Source organism: Palaemon carinicauda, chromosome 41 (assembly GCF_036898095.1).
Source record: "Palaemon carinicauda isolate YSFRI2023 chromosome 41, ASM3689809v2, whole genome shotgun sequence".
NCBI classification, from domain to species: domain Eukaryota; kingdom Metazoa; phylum Arthropoda; class Malacostraca; order Decapoda; family Palaemonidae; genus Palaemon; species Palaemon carinicauda.
The window spans coordinates 48,127,463-48,145,619 of NC_090765.1; the positions used below are offsets into that span (position 1 = coordinate 48,127,463).

The window sequence follows — 18,157 nt, forward strand, 5'->3', positions numbered from 1 at the left end:
TATCTCACCCAACCCATAGCCCAGTCATTACCTAACTCTAGATTTCAGAGTGTGGGTTTGGGGGTGGGGTGGAGCAGCCGATATTGTGGGGTAAACTACCACAAGTTTTAAACAAATTTAAAGGGATTTAAATATATATATACAGTATAAAAGTTTTGTTTCTGCTAATTTTCATGGATCATACCTTCCATAGTCAAGCCCTGGCTGTCAGTTTTTTTTTTTGAGAGTGAAGACTAAAAAATCAGTTAAGTAGGGAAAAATCAGTGGAGGAGGAGCAACGAAGTTTTAAAGATAACTAAATTTTTTTTTCCACAGGGTTTATGGGTGTTATGTGAACTAAATTCATAATTTTTGTATTTAAACTAACACTAGGGATTTCTTTACAGTATCAAATTTAAAGAGAATGGCATGTTCAAAATGCCTTTGCAAAAACCAAACTCTTCATAGCAAATCTATTAAGACACTGCCTAAAGTCTAGATAGATAAAGAGTTAAGGAATGGGCAGAACTGTAGTGCTAGAGCTTCCAATAATGTTTAGCTAAGAAAACCAATTCAAAAAGAGCAAGAACCACCTTAATATAGCAAAAAAATATTCTAAGGGCTGCATTTTTGGTCCTGTACAGCAGGAGAACCAAACTCTTAAAGACCTCAATGTTCATTGAGGTACATGAATATTTCACATTGCATATTTCTCGCTTACAGTTATAGTAACAATTAAAAAATTTACTGAATAATCAAGTCTTGAGTTTGCTCTTGAAAGCCTTAATATCTTGAAAGTATTGTAAAAGTCTTATGGGGGGGGGGGGGGGGGTTATTGCATAGTCTCAGAGCTGCATATTTAAAGGCTCTAAAGCCTACAGCAGACATTGTAGGTTCCTGTAGTTGGAAGCCATCTAACTATCCTCGCATCAGGGAGATTTGTTGGCAGCACAATATGTAGCAATTCTTAGATATTTTGGAAGACTTTTTGATAACTTTGTGGGTTATAGTACACATTTTAAATTCTTTAATCAACAACCAATTTAGATCAATTAGTATAGCAGTGATCCTTTCTCTAGGTGGGAGACCTTTTATCACTCTTACTCTGACAAGTTTTGTAATTTCTCAAATTGTACCCGAGATTGTAGTATATCGAGTTACAGTAGTAAACTCTTTATTTAACCAAGAAATAAGCAGTCTTAATTTTGGGCCCTCTGGTCAGCCAGCCAATAAAATTAAGGTTTCGCTTAGAGATATGGCAATAGTAATACCAGTTTTGATATCAGGTGGGTCTTGCAAGCTTCTCATGAATGAAATCAATTTCTTAACACAAATTAAGCAGTTGGGATAATCTATGTTGAATGAAAGTTGAATTCTAAATGCTTTATTATAAAAACTGCCAAATTAAAAGACTAAAGAAAGTAATTTGATAGCTATTAGGGTGGAGAAAGACTAGGAACTACCATCAATTTAAAAAGTTTCCATTGTAGTGGCATGCAGCATCAAGAATCTCCTTTACCTTAGGATCAACATAATATCTAAACAATAGTTAAAGCTGCCTACACAAATTAATAACTTGGCAATCATCATAGCCTTTAAAAGTGGTTTATGCCTAAAGTAGATAAGATTAAGAGATTTGGAAACTAAATTATGACTATGAATTCTAAATTTGCAATTTCTACTTGAAGAAGTATGCATTTATGTTTTGTAGGTAGAAGTCGGCAAATTATGGGTAGCAGTTACTATAACCTGGCTCTGGTCACACTGAATTTTAATAAACTAAACAGTCCATACTTAGGACAAACTGATAAATTTGCAATATTTCCTTTAGGAAAGAAACTACAGATTTGCCCATTGTTAAAAGCTTTTAGGCCGCGGGTGACATACCTACTTAGTATAATATCCATTCAAAGTTCCCTATGGTTTCATAATTTAAGATACTTATGGACAATTTTATTAATATTCAATCTAAGATTTGTTATGGTCTAAACCCCAAAAGTGTTAAAACCACACCAAGTTGCAAACCAATCCAGGATTAGAATACCCCGATTTCACCATCTGAATCTCCCATCCCTGGACACCAAATTTAATCTGGATCGGTAGATCTTGACGGGATCAAGCCATGGCAAGCCAACAGCTCGGGTAGTGCCCAGAGCTTTTGTAATTTTACTAACATTCAAGAGAATACTTAAATAATTTATAAGATCTAATTTATCCACAAGTTTGGTAGTTACCACATTACCAATAAGCAGTGTACTAAAGCTAATAAGTTAATATATTCCTTCCCACAAAGACATACAATTAAAATTATACTTACAGTAATTATATTTATTTTTTCAAAAGCAACCACGGACAGTTTGAACTTCGCAATAATGTCAAAACCACCGTCATAAGGGTTAATGGCCATAACCGCTACATTCTCACTCCTGAAATAGAAATAAAAGTTTAAAACCCCTGGTACATTACGACAACAGCTAAAGAAAGCGAGCGAGAGACAGCGAGAAACTTACGTGGGGCCACCAGTTATTATAAAAGTCCTCCCTTCATGCAACAGAACTTCAAAACCAGTAACTTTGTGGATCCAGCTTGAACCATCCTTCTCAGTCAAGTTAAATGGCAAGATTTCCAAATTTGTAACATTGGCAGATTTTGAGTCTAGCTCTGGAATTAGAAAAAAATTTAGATTAGTATTTGCAATTGATAGAGCTCTTACATCTGAAGTAACAAAATTGAGAATTTTAATTAAACAGCAGCTTTGAAGAGCTTTTATTTAAGACTAATTTTTTAAGAAAATCTTCAAAAGGGAAGAGATTCAGGTTACCACCATAAGGTACTCTACACAGTCTGCAGCACCCTACAGTAGCTGCCTATCCAAGACCAGTTTTAATTGGAAATACAGTAAGCTAGTCCTCCAAGGTTCTAATGTTAAAACACTAGAACCATCCTACCTCACAAAAAGTAAACTAAAACTGGACCCTGCATCAATAATTTTAAAAGTTTTACCCAATATCTTCAAAACTTCCTAAGGGTTACAATCTCTACAATAGGTCCTTTCCCAATCACAGTTTTAACTTAAATTTGAGTAACCGAAGTCAAATCTATTTATAAAAAATATTTTTAAAGCTTTAGATACAATCTTTACTATTCAGAAGTAGAAAGTTAATCAGTACTAGGAATAATATAAGGAGAAAGTGCTAAGGCAGGCCTAAACACCACTGCCTACATTGTCCTTTAACAAACTGGACCTGGATAAAGAACAAACCTAATTCCAACTCCTAAGTTACATTGAAATATCTGCAGAGTAAAGAATTTTTATTTAAAAGTATGCACACCACTTATAGTAACTTTTCTAGTTTATTGTAATCAACAGTACCCCCAAAGTAGTTCCTTATAGTTTAAAGCTTTCAAAGCTCCAACAGTAAAATTTACAATCTAATATAATTGCAGTCATAATTAGACTTAAATACAAACAAACTGTAGAAAATTAAACCTTGATAAACGTAAAAAGAATAAGTGCCACTGCATACCTTAACAGATTGAGTATCTAGCGATACACTTACAAGGTTACTCTTGCCTAAATATGACAGGTTATGAGGATAAAATACTCCAAAAGATTAACACTTACCTCTTTTGTACCTTCGAACTTCTGCAGAAAAGGCTTTGGATATATGCAGTTTGGCTAATCTTCGAATTGCCTCACCATATGCATCCAGGTCCTCCATGGTTTCAAGTTTAAAGTTCCCAAGTTCCTCATCCTTAAAAATAAAATTTTATATGCAAATTTATGTGCAAACTTCATTGCAAAGAACCTAATTCCCAAGCTATTCAGTGAATTTAATCTGTCAATGATTTAGATTAAAAATTAATTTTTTAACAGCATAGCCACTTGCAAACTTATAAATTATAGAAATGTTAGGATGAAGAGGAAAGAACACTGGTACTCATTGTGAAAACATGTGTAGCTAGAGGCCTAAAGGATGCTGCAGCAGAGACTAAGTGATGCCTACTTTGCACAACTGAGGTGCACTTACAACACTTAAAAGTCAAATTACCGAACTCTAAACCACATTAATTTATGCTAAATTTCAAAATTTTAGCTTTCATATTGAAGGAAAAGGTCATACAATATGAAGATGCTGTATGCCTTACCAATCTCTCCAGGGAAGGAATGTCTGGAAGATAGTCTTTAGAAGACACTTTTTGAGCCATAGATGCAGCCATCAACAGCATCAAGGATGCTGCCCATCTAGCCACCTGCCACATTCTTGAAGTTTAGGAATCACTGAAAAGGTTAAAATTTAAAGTTCAGTATCAGAGCAGTTCAATATCTTCATAGTTTAGGGGGGAAAAACCACTCTCCTACTAATGCACCAGAAAAATAAAGGTCATTGTATTTAAATCAATGCAAAGCCCCAAGTTTACAACTTTATGGAAAAGTGTTTTCAGTGGAATGAAGTATCCTTTGAAAATTTATATGCAATCAAGATTTTTGGGCTCAGGCCATGGCGTCCTGATGGAAGGTTCCTTTTGTAACTTCCCAAGGGTATCTTTGACTACTATGAACCTTCCATCAGGACGACATGGCTATCTCACCCAAAAAGAGATTTTTCGCTTTGCTCAAAATAAGTTTTAGGGGCCATGCATAAAATATCTACAGTAGTTACACTTAAATTTTAAATTCTTTCCACACAAATTCAAATTTGAAATTTGGAGCCCAATAAAATTACCTTTAAACTCTAGTTTAGTTAAAAAATAGTGTATCAAATTTTAGGAAATCAAATAGAGTTTTGGATTCTACCACTATCAACAAAAAACCTGTAGCCATTGTAATAAAAGTTGAAGTACAGTAATCACAATTCAGAAGGCCTAGTAGTAATTAAACACTCAAAACCCTGGCTACTTTTTGTCTGGACTACTGAAAGCATAGAAACCGCAAATATAGTATCCAATCATTTTCTATAGGGCCGTTAGTCCAGTGTCAATCAATCTACAACTAAATCTCCTTAACAGAGCCAATTAAACTTATTTGTACACGAAGTTAGCACTTTGTTCTTCCACAGCTCTTTGCTCAGATAGATACTCATTGCTTCTGTGCCCTGCATATCAGCCCCGTGGGCTGGTATTTTGTCATGTTTTTAGTCAACAAATCTATCAGACTATTCGAATAGGTTTTCGTTCTGCCTCTGTTTGCACGTTGCCTCCACTTCCAACTCCTACCAGAATAACTAATCTACCCTAAACTTTAATAAAATAAAGAGTTGTAAATACATAGTATATTCCAATATTATTGAACACAAACAAACCACACATTGAGCACTTTAATTATGATCCGACAGAAGTGCTACCTATCTATTTTCTCCAAGACTGTGCGAAAGGAGATTCCTCGAGGTGTGTCCCAAGATGATGAAAGGAGCAAAGTAAACTTTTAACCTACACTTCAGAGGTAAACTTTAGAGGTTTCTACTGTAGTGTACAGTATTAGCAAAATTCTGGTAAACAGTTCCAATGCCTAACCAATATTGGCTTGGTCTAATCAAACAATATTAGAAATTACAAATTACTGGTTCCTGCCACACACAAGACTTTTCAAAAGGAATTTAGAGCCATAGAATAAAGGGTAAAATTATACAACACTGAACTAAACTTCCAATAGAAAATATTTTCCTACAGTAAATATCAACACCTAACCTAGTACATAGTAGCAGATCAGACCTAGCAGGGGCAGCACCGTGGAACCCCCTTCCAGGTTCCAGACCTAGCAGGGGGGGGGGGCAGAAACCCCTGGATACCCCTTTCCAGGTTACAGACCTAGCAGGGGAGCGGCAAACTCCATAGAACCCCCTTTCCAGGTCTTCAACCTAGTTATATCCCTTTATATAAACAGACACTGATACACCAGTGTATTAGTCACGGCAATCTTTACAATCTAGACAATAGAAAATTAGCTGATCTAACCTAAAATATAGCATAATCATTAGAGAGACTAAAATTGGGGACACCAGAGAGCTTTAAAAATAGTTCGCTACACTAGGCGTTCCATTATACGCATCACGAAACTTTGCTATACCTATATTGGCAGCCATTACACTAAAGTAATGTTTGGCTCCTTAACAACGAACAACTGAACTACAAAGAATAATTGCCCTGAGAAAACCAACTGCTGTCACAGAACTGCCTACATCACATGCATGTAAACATGCCCAAATGTAGTATTTTTTGTCATATGGTAGGAGAAAGTACAGCAAGGAACCAAGTAAAAATTAAATATCAGGATTAATTCCATTGGTAGAAAGTGGGAGGAGGGCTAGTACACAGGAAGAACACTGAAGTTTTTATTGAATAAAAAGATATGAACAAGTATGAGCCCATACATATGGTTAGTAAACCTTAAAAGTGAAATCCATATTTCAGGGGATATACTCCATACAGGGTAATTTTGTTTAATTGTGCATCCCACAAAGTTAAAGGGAAGAAAAGGTTGGTTTTACCATTATTGATTTGACACTAAATTTTCCACCAAAATGCCATGGTTCCCACTGGGCGGCCGAAATTACCATAGGATATATTAGGGTACATCTTAAATATAAGATGAAAAATTTTTTTCAAAGGAAATTAGTTTTGCTATATAAGATTCCTTTCCCTTAAGTTAATCTTTTTCTGTGTTAACTATAATAGTAAAACACTAATTACCTCCATTACCACAACTGGAATTATTGGACCATGGCAAACTTCCAACCCTACCTCCAAGCAAAAGATTAATATCCTGTAGGAGGGGTAAGGTAAGAAGACTAATGCAATCCCAGGTGAGGTTAAGAGTCTGTACTGATTTAACCTAGTGAAACAGATTTTAAAATACAACCCACTCTAAAGGGTTGCCTATACAATCTAACTTATAAATTTTGTTAAATTGGACAAAAAGATATTTTTAAACTCATGAAACATTCTGAAAATTTCCCTTGAATGTTCAATACTTATATCCATTTCCTAGTTTATTTTCCTCACAGGGCTAGTTTTCCCTGTTGCAGCCCTTTAACTTGTAGCATCTTTCTTTACCAACTAGGATTGTAACCTCATTAATTATTTCTAGATATTATTAGAGGTTAAGCTACAACCCTAGACGGAAAATAAAGATTCTACTAGTCAAAAAGGGATCCAATAGCGGAAGATGGCCCAGTGAGTAAAAGAAATAAGGTAGCAGATAGAACTTCCTGTACCATAATCTGACTGCTTCCTAAAAAGGCATAGCAACCCCACCCCCACCAACTTTCAGATAACAGTAAACTTGCAAGACATGAATGAAAACACTGATAACAATTTTCAGATATTCTTAGCATACTAGCAACAAGTGACTTAGCAAGTCAAACGAGGAATGGATTCGGAAATATCGAAACCTACCATTTCAATTAACACGACCGACATGCAAAATAAAGTTTTCATTTTTTTTAAGGCTTTGGTCCTCCCCGCCCTAAACTGATAAGCTTACCAACGACAAGAAATACTCGAAATTAATTAAAATTACTTGGCAAGGAGTTGATAACTACACTGCAGGGATAACTACACTGCAGGGATACAAGACAGACTGCATTAGAAGAAATACACAGATTAATGATTATTAAAGTAGCCTACATATCCCACGAGTCCCAGGAAAATTATGTAAAACCGCATTAATTTTAATTTTTCCCCCCTTTTAAAATTAAGATAGTACAAGCCCTACATACAAAGATATGTCCTCAAACTTAAGTTAATTACACTAAGTTAGCGAAGATGAATTCTTCACTATGCTCTAATACCATTATGACTTGACTATACTAATAAGAAATGCAAAGTAAAACCGGTCGGCGTTCGGTTCTATTAGTTAATAGATGATAACGAGAACAGCTGTCAATAATGTAGAGCAGCCCAAAGCTCTATACAATGAAATAATCAGACACGAAAATAAAAATATAACAAAGGAAAAGTTGCTTACCCAGTTAGAAGTTGCTTACCCAGTTAGAAATAGTTGCCAAACACTAAAACACATTGATAACTATAAAACTGCAAGTAGGTCCAGCTACTTATGGTAAAGGAAACGGCGTTAGGTACTTTATAACCTCTAAAATGATTATGGTCATTGCCAATGATCACCAAACGAATTCACAATACCTCTAGCGGAAGGTCGATGCCATCGTCTTTCATCTCTTCCTTCGGTTGCTAGAGTCACACAACAGATGGCAGTGAAAACAAGTAGGAAAATCCGTCAAATTATTATTATTATTATTATTATTATTATTATTATTATTATTATTATTATTATTATTATTATTATTATTATTAAGCTACAACCCTAGTTGGAAAAGCAGAATGCTATAACACTATCTTAAATATCAAATTATATTTCGAACTATAATTATGCAAGCAGGAGATTGCCGTATTACCATCATGCACAATAACGCTACTCAGAAAACTTCTGCTTATATATATATATATATATATATATATATATATATATATATATATATATATATATATATGCGTGTGTATGTGTGTGTGCGTGCGTAAATATATACATATAGAAAATTTTGAAAACTAAAACCAAAATTAGTATGTAATACATTAAGTGATGAAACCGGTTGTTGCTTTGATACGCAGTTTTTTTTTTCTTTTAATCTGTTACAGTATTTTGAGAAGATAAGTCTATTATCCCACTTAATGCTGAAATGTGATGCTGAAATTCGAAAAAACTATTCAAGATAATAGAGACAAAGTTATGTTGAGATGGGGAACGTATGGCATACGTGATAGGTACACCAAGATCTACTGATGGATACGATATCACGCGATCACCAGCTTCCACTATCAAAATACCCGAGAATGTATAGGCTAAACTGATGTTGTAGGTCCTGCAGAGAATATGGGCCCTCTACGTAATAGGGCCATAAAGGCAGCCTAAATTAGTAAAGGTATGAATATATAAGAAAAAAAGCTCAAGACTTGACAAAGCGTGTAAGAAATGTGCAGGAAATCACAACACCAAGGAATGTAACTCCCGAGTAGTAAATTGTATAAATTTTCACTATATCAAAAACCAAAATTATCATATAGTAAATTCAAGAAATTACAAATCTTTAGATATGAAATTGACGAGACTAGCAGAAAATACGGATCATGTATACTAAGGATTGTAAATATTCAATCTGTTGGTAATAAAACAATTCAAATTAGAGAATTGACAAATGAGAAACCTTTTGACATATGATATTAGCGATATCTTTAAAAAAAAAAATGGTTAAATGACTGTTTTTCTGAGGGCTTCTACGATATGTATTTGGTAACTCCTTGGGTAAGCGTGTATACACTGTTTCAACTGTTTGATACTCTAAATACCAAAGATTAATATATGTCACAAACAGATAATGTAGGCGCAGGTTTTTCGTGTATTATAAGAATAGGAAAACGTCCCTTTTAACGTAAGGCAAGTAAAGATGTTATAAGACGTGACCTATGAATCACTGTGATTTCTGGACATCACCGGAATGAGACTAAACTTGTATTACCAGTTTTTCTTCTTTATTATGCAGTATAATGTGATCAGATACGCATAATATCACCCACAACGAAAGAAGAAAATTCCCTAAATGTAATTTTATTAGATTCTGGCAGTACTAAGTCATTAGTTCACATGCAAAATTTCTGTAGAAGTAATTAACATGGATGATTCATTTATTTCTCTCATGTTAAGTTTTGAAAATATCAAGTTTTTCTAAAGCTCGTTATCAAGTCATTGCTTTATTTGTGTTTATTATTAACAACTGGTTTATTTGTTATTTTATTTGGTTATCTTTATCAAATTCCTCTGTGACTCTTCCTGATAATGATTATGCTAATGATATAACGATAATGATGATGATAATAATAATAGTATCAATATTAATAAAGCAAGACTATTCATAAGAAAGCCATTTTTGTCAAACTTTTTCCAATGTTAGTCCAGACACTCGTAATAGATTACAAACACACAATTGATGGCAACATATTTCCCGAGATCGTAAACAATATCTAAAATTACAACATTAACGACGAGAAATTTGTTTTCATTCCTACCTATAAATAATTCATAGGTGTCAAATAATTTGTTTATAAAAATCGAAACAAACCCAATAAATCCAAAATTCATGATTTATATAAAGTAAAAAGATTTATGAAAATTAACATATTCAACCAAAGCAGTTATGGTTAATTAAAGAAGAAAAATATATGATAATAATTAACATATTAAGAAAATATATGCACCCTCTGCATTTTAAGGTTCATTCCTCTTAACAGTTCTGCATCTCATTTCTCATAAATCTTATTCATTCTGAATCTACAGAACTTCAAATTACAATTATTTATATATAGACAGATCGATAGATAGTTAAGTAGATAGATGGAAAGATAAAATAATAGGAGTATTAATGAATGTGCACTTTTCGCTGAAAACAGCCATCCTTGGGAAAGTAGAATAGCAAAGAGAGGGATGTTGTTGCTATCAAGGTTGCAAGAGAATAATATTTACTTTTCTTCGTGAATATAAGCGCTGGTGAAGTGCAAATGATACATGTTTATAAATCATAATGTTATCGAGACGTTTTCGATTATGTATACTCACACGCACACCGCAGCCGTGTATAGAGTTACCATGAGTCCATGACGCAATACAATATAGGTAGCATGGTTTCGAAATTCATGCAGTGTTTAAGAAACTCGAAAATATATTTTTTTTACAACATTACCGTATCATTTTACATTATTTGAAGTGAACCTGCCATAATTGATACAAGACGATCTTTATTACATACTGTATAAGCAAATCTACGTTTACACTTTTAACGTGATTGAAGCCAGCAAACAATTATTTGTTAAGTACACTGACAATGACATAAAGAGTTGAGGCTGACGTCGTTTTAATGGGTAAACAACCTGACGCTATGTAAACGCCATCTTACCCTTCCCAATATTGCTTAAAAATCGACGTCTTTCACAATTCTCACTTTATTTTCTATTTCAATCGTGCATCAATCATTATCATATAGAGACAAAATATACATGTATATGTATTATATCAAATACCAAACGTTGCACTTATCAAATTTGGCGAATGTTAAATTTATTCGGAACAAACATGCCATGCAGTTTAAGTCCTTTAAGTTATTTTGTTTTTTTTATTTGGCTAACTGTAAATGGTATCCCGTGTATCACATTAAATCACGAGACTAAGTCATGTGTGTTACTAGATGTTGCAGATGAATTATTTATTTAATGCCGGATTAAGGCATGTGAGGAAGTTTTGTCCTGTGTGGAGACCACCCCTAAAAACTAATATAGTAATATTCTTATTCAAGGGAAAATGGACGAGTATATAGTGTGCAGTGTGCTATATGTTTAGAATAGATTTATGCGTGTCGGCTGCCTAACGTTTTAATGAACTGCAATAATAATCTTTATGTTAGTTTTCGTCTTTTATTGTTAATAAGAATATTGATAACTGACGTGGACACATAATTTGCTTTTCTACAAATAGTCATGTTATCAATCATTCGTGTCCTGTCTATTTGTTGAAACTGTTTTTCAAATAAAAATTATAGCATCTTTCAAAATGCCATTATATATTTTTTTTTTTTTGGTGGCATTATTCATCATATACTGATCTGCCTTACTTGAATTGTCTCAAAGATTTCTTGCTTTGCTTAGTTTATATTACTGATTGCAATCATAACAATAGACGTAAAAATCACAGATATTTTACCTTTCTTCAACTATAATTAATTTTCTAGGCCAATGAACTTACGTTGGATAGAGCCCAGTTTTCACGATCTTCTACTAAAATCTAGTAAGTGGAACATGTACAATTTAAATTTCTCTTCTGAGAAGAAGCACATCATAATTATCGCCTATTTTTCAGAGATGTGCTCATGAACCCCATCGCGAACTTCAGAAGTTCCATGGAATTCAAATGACAGTAGTATTAAAATCATATACGTAATTTCACAGTAGATCTACTAATAAACTGATTTTAACTTTTCTGTATAATGGACCGAAAAGAATCTTGTTGTAGTTTACCAGACGTCGCAATAATTTAGTATTGATGAAGTTTTACTTATGTATTTCAACAAATTTATAACAACCATTCAGTTATATTCCTTGCCAGATTTTTTATCTTGCTGTCTTTTCATCGTAAGTTCACCAATGTCATTACGAAACTATTTCAGTTTAATCATTCGTCCCTAGATTAAATCTTATACTATGTCTTAGTAGCAATGAAGATTATCCCATGATCATGGTAGATATGTTTTAACATTAACGTCCATATGTACTAAATATAGCATTTATAAGATATGATTTAGGATGGTTATTAATAGTATGTTAGGCTTACAGCTAGATGTAAATGTTAGTTAAATTCAATTACTTACAGTACCTTGACTGTAATTAGTGTTACATGGGATAAATTTAGAATACACTTAGCCTTAGAAATCAGATGAAATGAACTTTCTTTCATAAGCATACTCTATAAAAGTCTTCCAGAGATTTCTCCAAATAATTTCATGTATTTCACAAATCTATTTTGTAACAAAATATAATTGTCTTATTTTCCCAATGAAAATATGATCGTATACTGATGGAGTACCTGCAGTAAGATATGTTTTCCCATGGCGGGCAGGCGCCAAGTGAGTGGCACTGTGCCGATTGCAGAGAGCAACAGCATCAGTTTGTATCTGAGGACGCATTAAACTACATGTCTCCAGCATCGTGTATCTCTCGTCCTATCTTGACATCCAATATGGCGCAGTGATTATCAAGGACAAACGCGACCCTCACCATGCCCTTCCAGCGCCGCTCAATGCAGTCCACCCCAAGGGCCGCACGCCCTGTCGTCCCCCGTGGACTTGTCCCTGCCCTGCAAGAAGCCAGGCAAGCCATGGCGGCACAGCAACATATGATCAACGCTCTCCGTGACCGGCTTGCGACACATGCGACCCCTGCACCTCGTGTCCCCGCGTCTGCAGCCCCAGAGAAGTGCGAAATTGAGCTGAAGCCCGCTGCATTCAGGTCCTGGAGGAGGTCGATGGAATGCTGGATCGAACTGTGCAGACTACCGCCCCACGAGGTCGTCCACCACATCAGGCTATACTGCACACCCCCTCTGCAACGGGCGCTAGATGCCAGATTCACGTCACAGGAATGGGGCAACCTCACCGCTACGGAAGCCATGGACTTCATTCGCGATATTGTGTTGCGTTCTACAAATCGTGCCGTATTATGGTCGGAGTTTTTTAACGCAGTACAAGGCCCAGGAGAAAGTGTCAGTGATTATTTTTTAAAGTGTTCTCAGAAGGCCACCGATTGCAATTTCCAGTGCCCTCAGTGTCAGTGCAATCTGGCCGAATATATGTTGTTACCCAAGTTAATGGTGGGCCTAAGCGATGAGGCTATGCGCCGCCATGTATACCAGTGTAGCAATGATATCAATAGTGTTAGTGCCCTTAGGGCCAAGTGCTGTGCATACGAGGCGGCCCGCGTCGACGCCGCTGCTCGCCAATGCAACTGGAGGGAATCTGCTTGTGCAGCTGGCAGCGAAACGCCTGAGGCAGATCATCCAAGTGCAACCGTCGCTGGCACAGGCAGGGGTCCCCCACCACCTTCCTGCGGGAACTGCGGTGGGCGCCATGCCCCTGGTAGAGCTTCATGCCCCGCTAAATCCGTCTTATGCAACGGCTGCCACAAGCAGGGCCACTATCACAGATGCTGCAGGAAGTCACAGGCAAAATCGGCAGGATCCCCGACGGATGTGTCTAGTGCTACGTCTAGTGCTGTGCTTGTTGCAGGCGCCAACCTTGCCCGCCACCCAGTAGTGGAGGTGACAGTCGTGCACAACGATACGGGAGTGCGAGTGCCAGTCACCGCCGTGGCGGACACTGGGGCACAGGTATGTGTGGCCGGGCCCTCCTTACTATCGCACCTCCAAGTTCGCCCAGCAGCTCTCACACCCCGGGCCGGTTTGCGTGATGTGGCGAACCTTCCCCTGAAGTGCCTTGGATCTGCCGTGTGCCACGTCACCCTCCAAGGTCGCACCACGGAGCAGGACGTGTACTTCGTGCAGTCGGCAAAGCACCTCTTTCTGTCGTTGAACGCTTGCAAGGATTTAACGCTGATACCCAAGGAATTCCCCTATCCCTCCCCCGCGGTGGCACACGTGAGCCTGTTCGATGGCACAGCCAGGCGGGCCGCCCAGGTACCACCCCGACCTGCCGAGGTGCCCATGCCACCCCAGGAGGAACATGCGGCCAGGTTGGAAGCCTGGCTCCTACAACATTTCGCTACAACGACCTTCAACACAGCCAGGAAACCACTACCAGTGATGCAGGGGAAACCGCACCGTATCCACCTGCTCCCAGGAACTACGCCTTACGCATGCCATACCCCAGCATCAGTGCCGAAACACTGGGAAGAAGAAGTGAAGGCCCAGCTCGAAGAAGATGCCGCCCGTGGCGTTATAGAACCGGTACCCGCCGGGCAGCCAACCGAATGGTGCGCCCGTATGGTGGTCGTCGCCAAGAAATCAGGACAGCCACGCCGTACAGTCGACTATCAGCGCCTCAACGCATCTTGCCTACGGGAGACACATCACACCCCTGCCCCATTCGACATGGTGTCCGGGGTTCCTAAGCACACGTTCAAGACCGTGGCGGACGCGTACTGGGGATACCACCAGGTGGAGTTAGACGAAGAAAGCCGCGATCTAACCACATTTATTACCCCCTGGGGAAGGTTTCGTTACCGTCGTACACCCATGGGGCACTGCTCCGCTGGCGATGCGTATACCAAGCGGTTTGACGACGCCATCCAGGATATCCAGAGGAAATACAAGTGCGTGGACGACACCTTACTCTACGACGACAACATCGAAGGGGCCTTCTGGCATGCCTACGACTTCCTCGAAACATGCGCAGCCAAGGGTATCACGCTTAAGCCGGAGAAATTCCAATTCGCCAGAAGGGAAGTAGACTTCGTGGGCTTCAACCTGGGCTGGGAGGCCTACAAGCCAACAGAGGAACGTTTGGCGGCCATCAAGAACTTCCCGATGCCACGTCAGCCCTCTATCACCGACATAAGGGCTTGGTACGGATTTGTCAACCAGCTGGCGCCATTCCTCGCAACAGCCCCTATCATGAATCCGTTCAGGGAGCTCCTCAAAAAACCAACGGGGAAGGCAGTGTACTGGGACGAGGCACTCCGCACCAAATTTCATCACGCCCAAGATATGATATGCCAACTAGCGAAGGACGGACTGGCCTACTACGACAGGAGCCGCCCCACAGCAGCGATCACCGACTGGAGTAAAGAAGGCATAGGGTTCGTCATCCTTCAACAGTACTGCTCATGCAGCTCCGCCAATACGCCCTTTTGCTGCACGGGTGGGTGGCGCCTGGCACTATGCGGCAGCCGCCATCTCACCGCCGCTGAAGCTGGCTACGCCGCCGTGGAAGGGGAGGCCCTTGCCGTAGCCTGGTGTCTCCAGAAGGCGAGGCTGTTCTTGCTGGGGTGCCCCAACCTCACCGTCGTGACGGACCACCGCCCGTTAACCAAGTTACTGGGGGATCGTGCCCTCACGGAAATCTCGAACCCCCGCCTTTTCAGGCTGAAGGAGAGAACTCTGCAGTACCGATTCAGGGTCAAGTACCTGCCAGGGAAGCGTAACAGCGCGGCGGACTTCCTGTCCCGATACCCCGCCTTAAAGGCCGGTCCCAGCGCCTACGACATGGACCTCGACGAAGATCTCACCGACACCATGGCGGCCGCCGTCGTGGCAGCAGTGGAGCACGACAGCTGTGTCGTGGACGAGGCGAGAGTTAGACACGCCGCCACCATCGACCCCGTGTACCAGCTGCTCACGGCCAGAGTCCTGGCCGGGGACTGGGCCGATAGGAAGTCCCAGGAAATTGCGTGCCTTCGGCCCTTTTACAGTGTCAGGGAAAGGCTGGCCGTTATCCAAGACTTGGTGACATATACGTTCGAACAGGGCAACGTTCGCCTAGTTATCCCGGAGCCTCTCCGTCAGCAGGTGGCTGCCAACCTACACGCGGGGCACCAAGGCCTGGACTCGATGCAACGACGAGCGCGCCAGACGGTATACTGGCCTGGACTCGAGGGGGACCTGCAGTATCACCGATCCTCGTGCGAAGAATGCGATGTACACGCACCATCTCAGGCCGCGGAGGAACTCATTATCACGCCGCCCCCAGAGTACCCCTTCCAGATGACGGTTGCAGATATGTTTCAGCACGACGGACACTCGTACATGGCCTACGCAGACAGGCTCACAGGGTGGCTGGAGCTCGCCCACTTCCCCCACGGAACCTCCTCCTCCCACATCAAGACTCAGCTACGTCGCTACTTCGCCAGATGGGGGGCCCCGGAGCAAATCTCCACGGACGGTGGCACCAATCTGGCAAGTGAGGAAATGGGGGAATTCTTCAAGTTATGGGGCGTGTCTGTGCGTCTGTCATCCGCCCAGTACCCGCAGTCCAATGGCAGGGCAGAGGCCGCAGTCAAGATTGGGAAGCGGATAATAATGGCGAACACGGGCAGCAGCGGCACCCTCGACACGGACAAGTCCTCTATGGCTATCTTGCAGTACCTCAACACCCCCCTCCGCGGAATAAACAGGTCACCCGCCCAGATGGCAGCGGGCAGGCAGCTCCGAGATGGCGTACCTACGGCTCGCTGGCACCTCACGGTAGACAAACACTGGGGGGCGACCTTACGACAGAGAGAACGTCAGATGGCCGACAGTGGTGCTGCCCTCACCAGGACCGGACCGTCAAGAAAGCTTCCAGCCATCAACCCGGGATCCCAAGTACGAGTGCAAAATCAGGCCACCAAGCTATGGGACCGCACCGGTACCGTAGCGGAAACGCTCCCATACCGACAGTACCTAGTCAAGTTAGACGGCAGCGGGCGCCTCTCCCTCCGCAACAGGAAGCACCTGCGTCTCACATCATCGGGGCCCCAGCCTAGGCAGGCCACACCCGCTACGCATCCAGCCACGCCCACGCCCGAGCAGCTACCAGGCAGTCACCCCGCGCCCAGCCCACATGCAGCACGGAAGCCACGCCCATCACGGTGCACTAGAAGGCCTGCGTGGATGGATGACTACATGTGATCATCGTACATTACAGCGGCACCTGCATACATTTGTCTTTTCTTTCTGTCTTTTATTGCTTTTGCTTTTCATATTATTCTATGAACATGTATTACCCGCACATTGTATTTTGCATTCCTGACAGCTATGTACCTGTCTTCTTATTATTGCACATGCACCCAATTTAATCCATGTATATCCATGCATTATTTTTTATCATTGCCTCTCCATGTATACCCATGTATTAATCTCGGGGGGGGGATGATGGAGTACCTGCAGTAAGATATGTTTTCCCATGGCGGGCAGGCGCCAAGTGAGTGGCACTGTGCCGGTTGCAGAGAGCAACAGCATCAGTTTGTATCTGAGGACGCATTAAACTACATGTCTCCAGCATCGTGTATCTCTCGTCCTATCTTGACATCCAATATATACTTTCCCAGTACATCCTTCTTTTACTTATCCCTTCCCATCGGCTGTCGTGGCAATTCTTTACCTTTGTTAATGTTTTACTGTTAATCTCCCATTTGTTTTTGTTTTTTAAGTAATTCTGTCTTATTTTATAGCCAGTGGTTAAATAAAAGTTTAACCATACCTTAAGATTGTAGGCTAATCTTTGAATATTTGCCATATGATGGAGTCCATAGTGTCTACTGAGATCTACACTAGCAGATGTAAAGATGGTAACATTAGTTGCAAATGTAATACAGGAACATTTCTTAATCAGTGCTGTACCATCGTGATATTAGTGATTGTAAGACCTCGTGAAGTGCTGCAGGTAACTTGGTCACGAACACAGTATAAGTTGACCTCAAACCTGCTATGGAAAGTACCCATGAAAATGGTGATCTATACACTGATGTAAATAAGTTTTTTAAAGGCTAACAATTTAAATGGAGTATATTGATAGAAGTTTCATCTACATATGTAAAGCTGGTTATACTGTAGAAATCTAAATTGTGCATATACGTTTATCTTTATAACTGTGTCATTTTGGCAATAAATTAGGTATCTAATTTAAAA

The 18,157-nt window shown here is 40.0% G+C and overlaps 1 protein-coding gene across 2 annotated transcripts in view; it reads right to left on the reverse strand.

Annotated features, from left to right (window-relative positions):
- The window catches only part of LOC137632592 (uncharacterized), a 35,303-nt gene extending 27,205 nt beyond the window's left edge, over positions 1 to 8,098 (reverse strand). Inside the window, exons 1-5 of one of the 2 annotated variants that reach the window (XM_068364622.1) lie at positions 7,965 to 8,098; positions 4,129 to 4,261; positions 3,605 to 3,734; positions 2,490 to 2,640; positions 2,297 to 2,405 (exon numbers count right to left, since the gene is read on the reverse strand). In XM_068364622.1, the coding sequence (XP_068220723.1) occupies positions 2,297 to 2,405; positions 2,490 to 2,640; positions 3,605 to 3,734; positions 4,129 to 4,242 (504 nt within the window). In that variant the 5' untranslated portion in view covers positions 4,243 to 4,261; positions 7,965 to 8,098. Of the gene's footprint in view, positions 1 to 2,296; positions 2,406 to 2,489; positions 2,641 to 3,604; positions 3,735 to 4,128; positions 4,262 to 7,945 lie in introns of both variants that reach the window. The other variant, XM_068364623.1, reaches the window with a different exon arrangement.
- Positions 8,099 to 18,157: the final 10,059 nt, after the last annotated feature.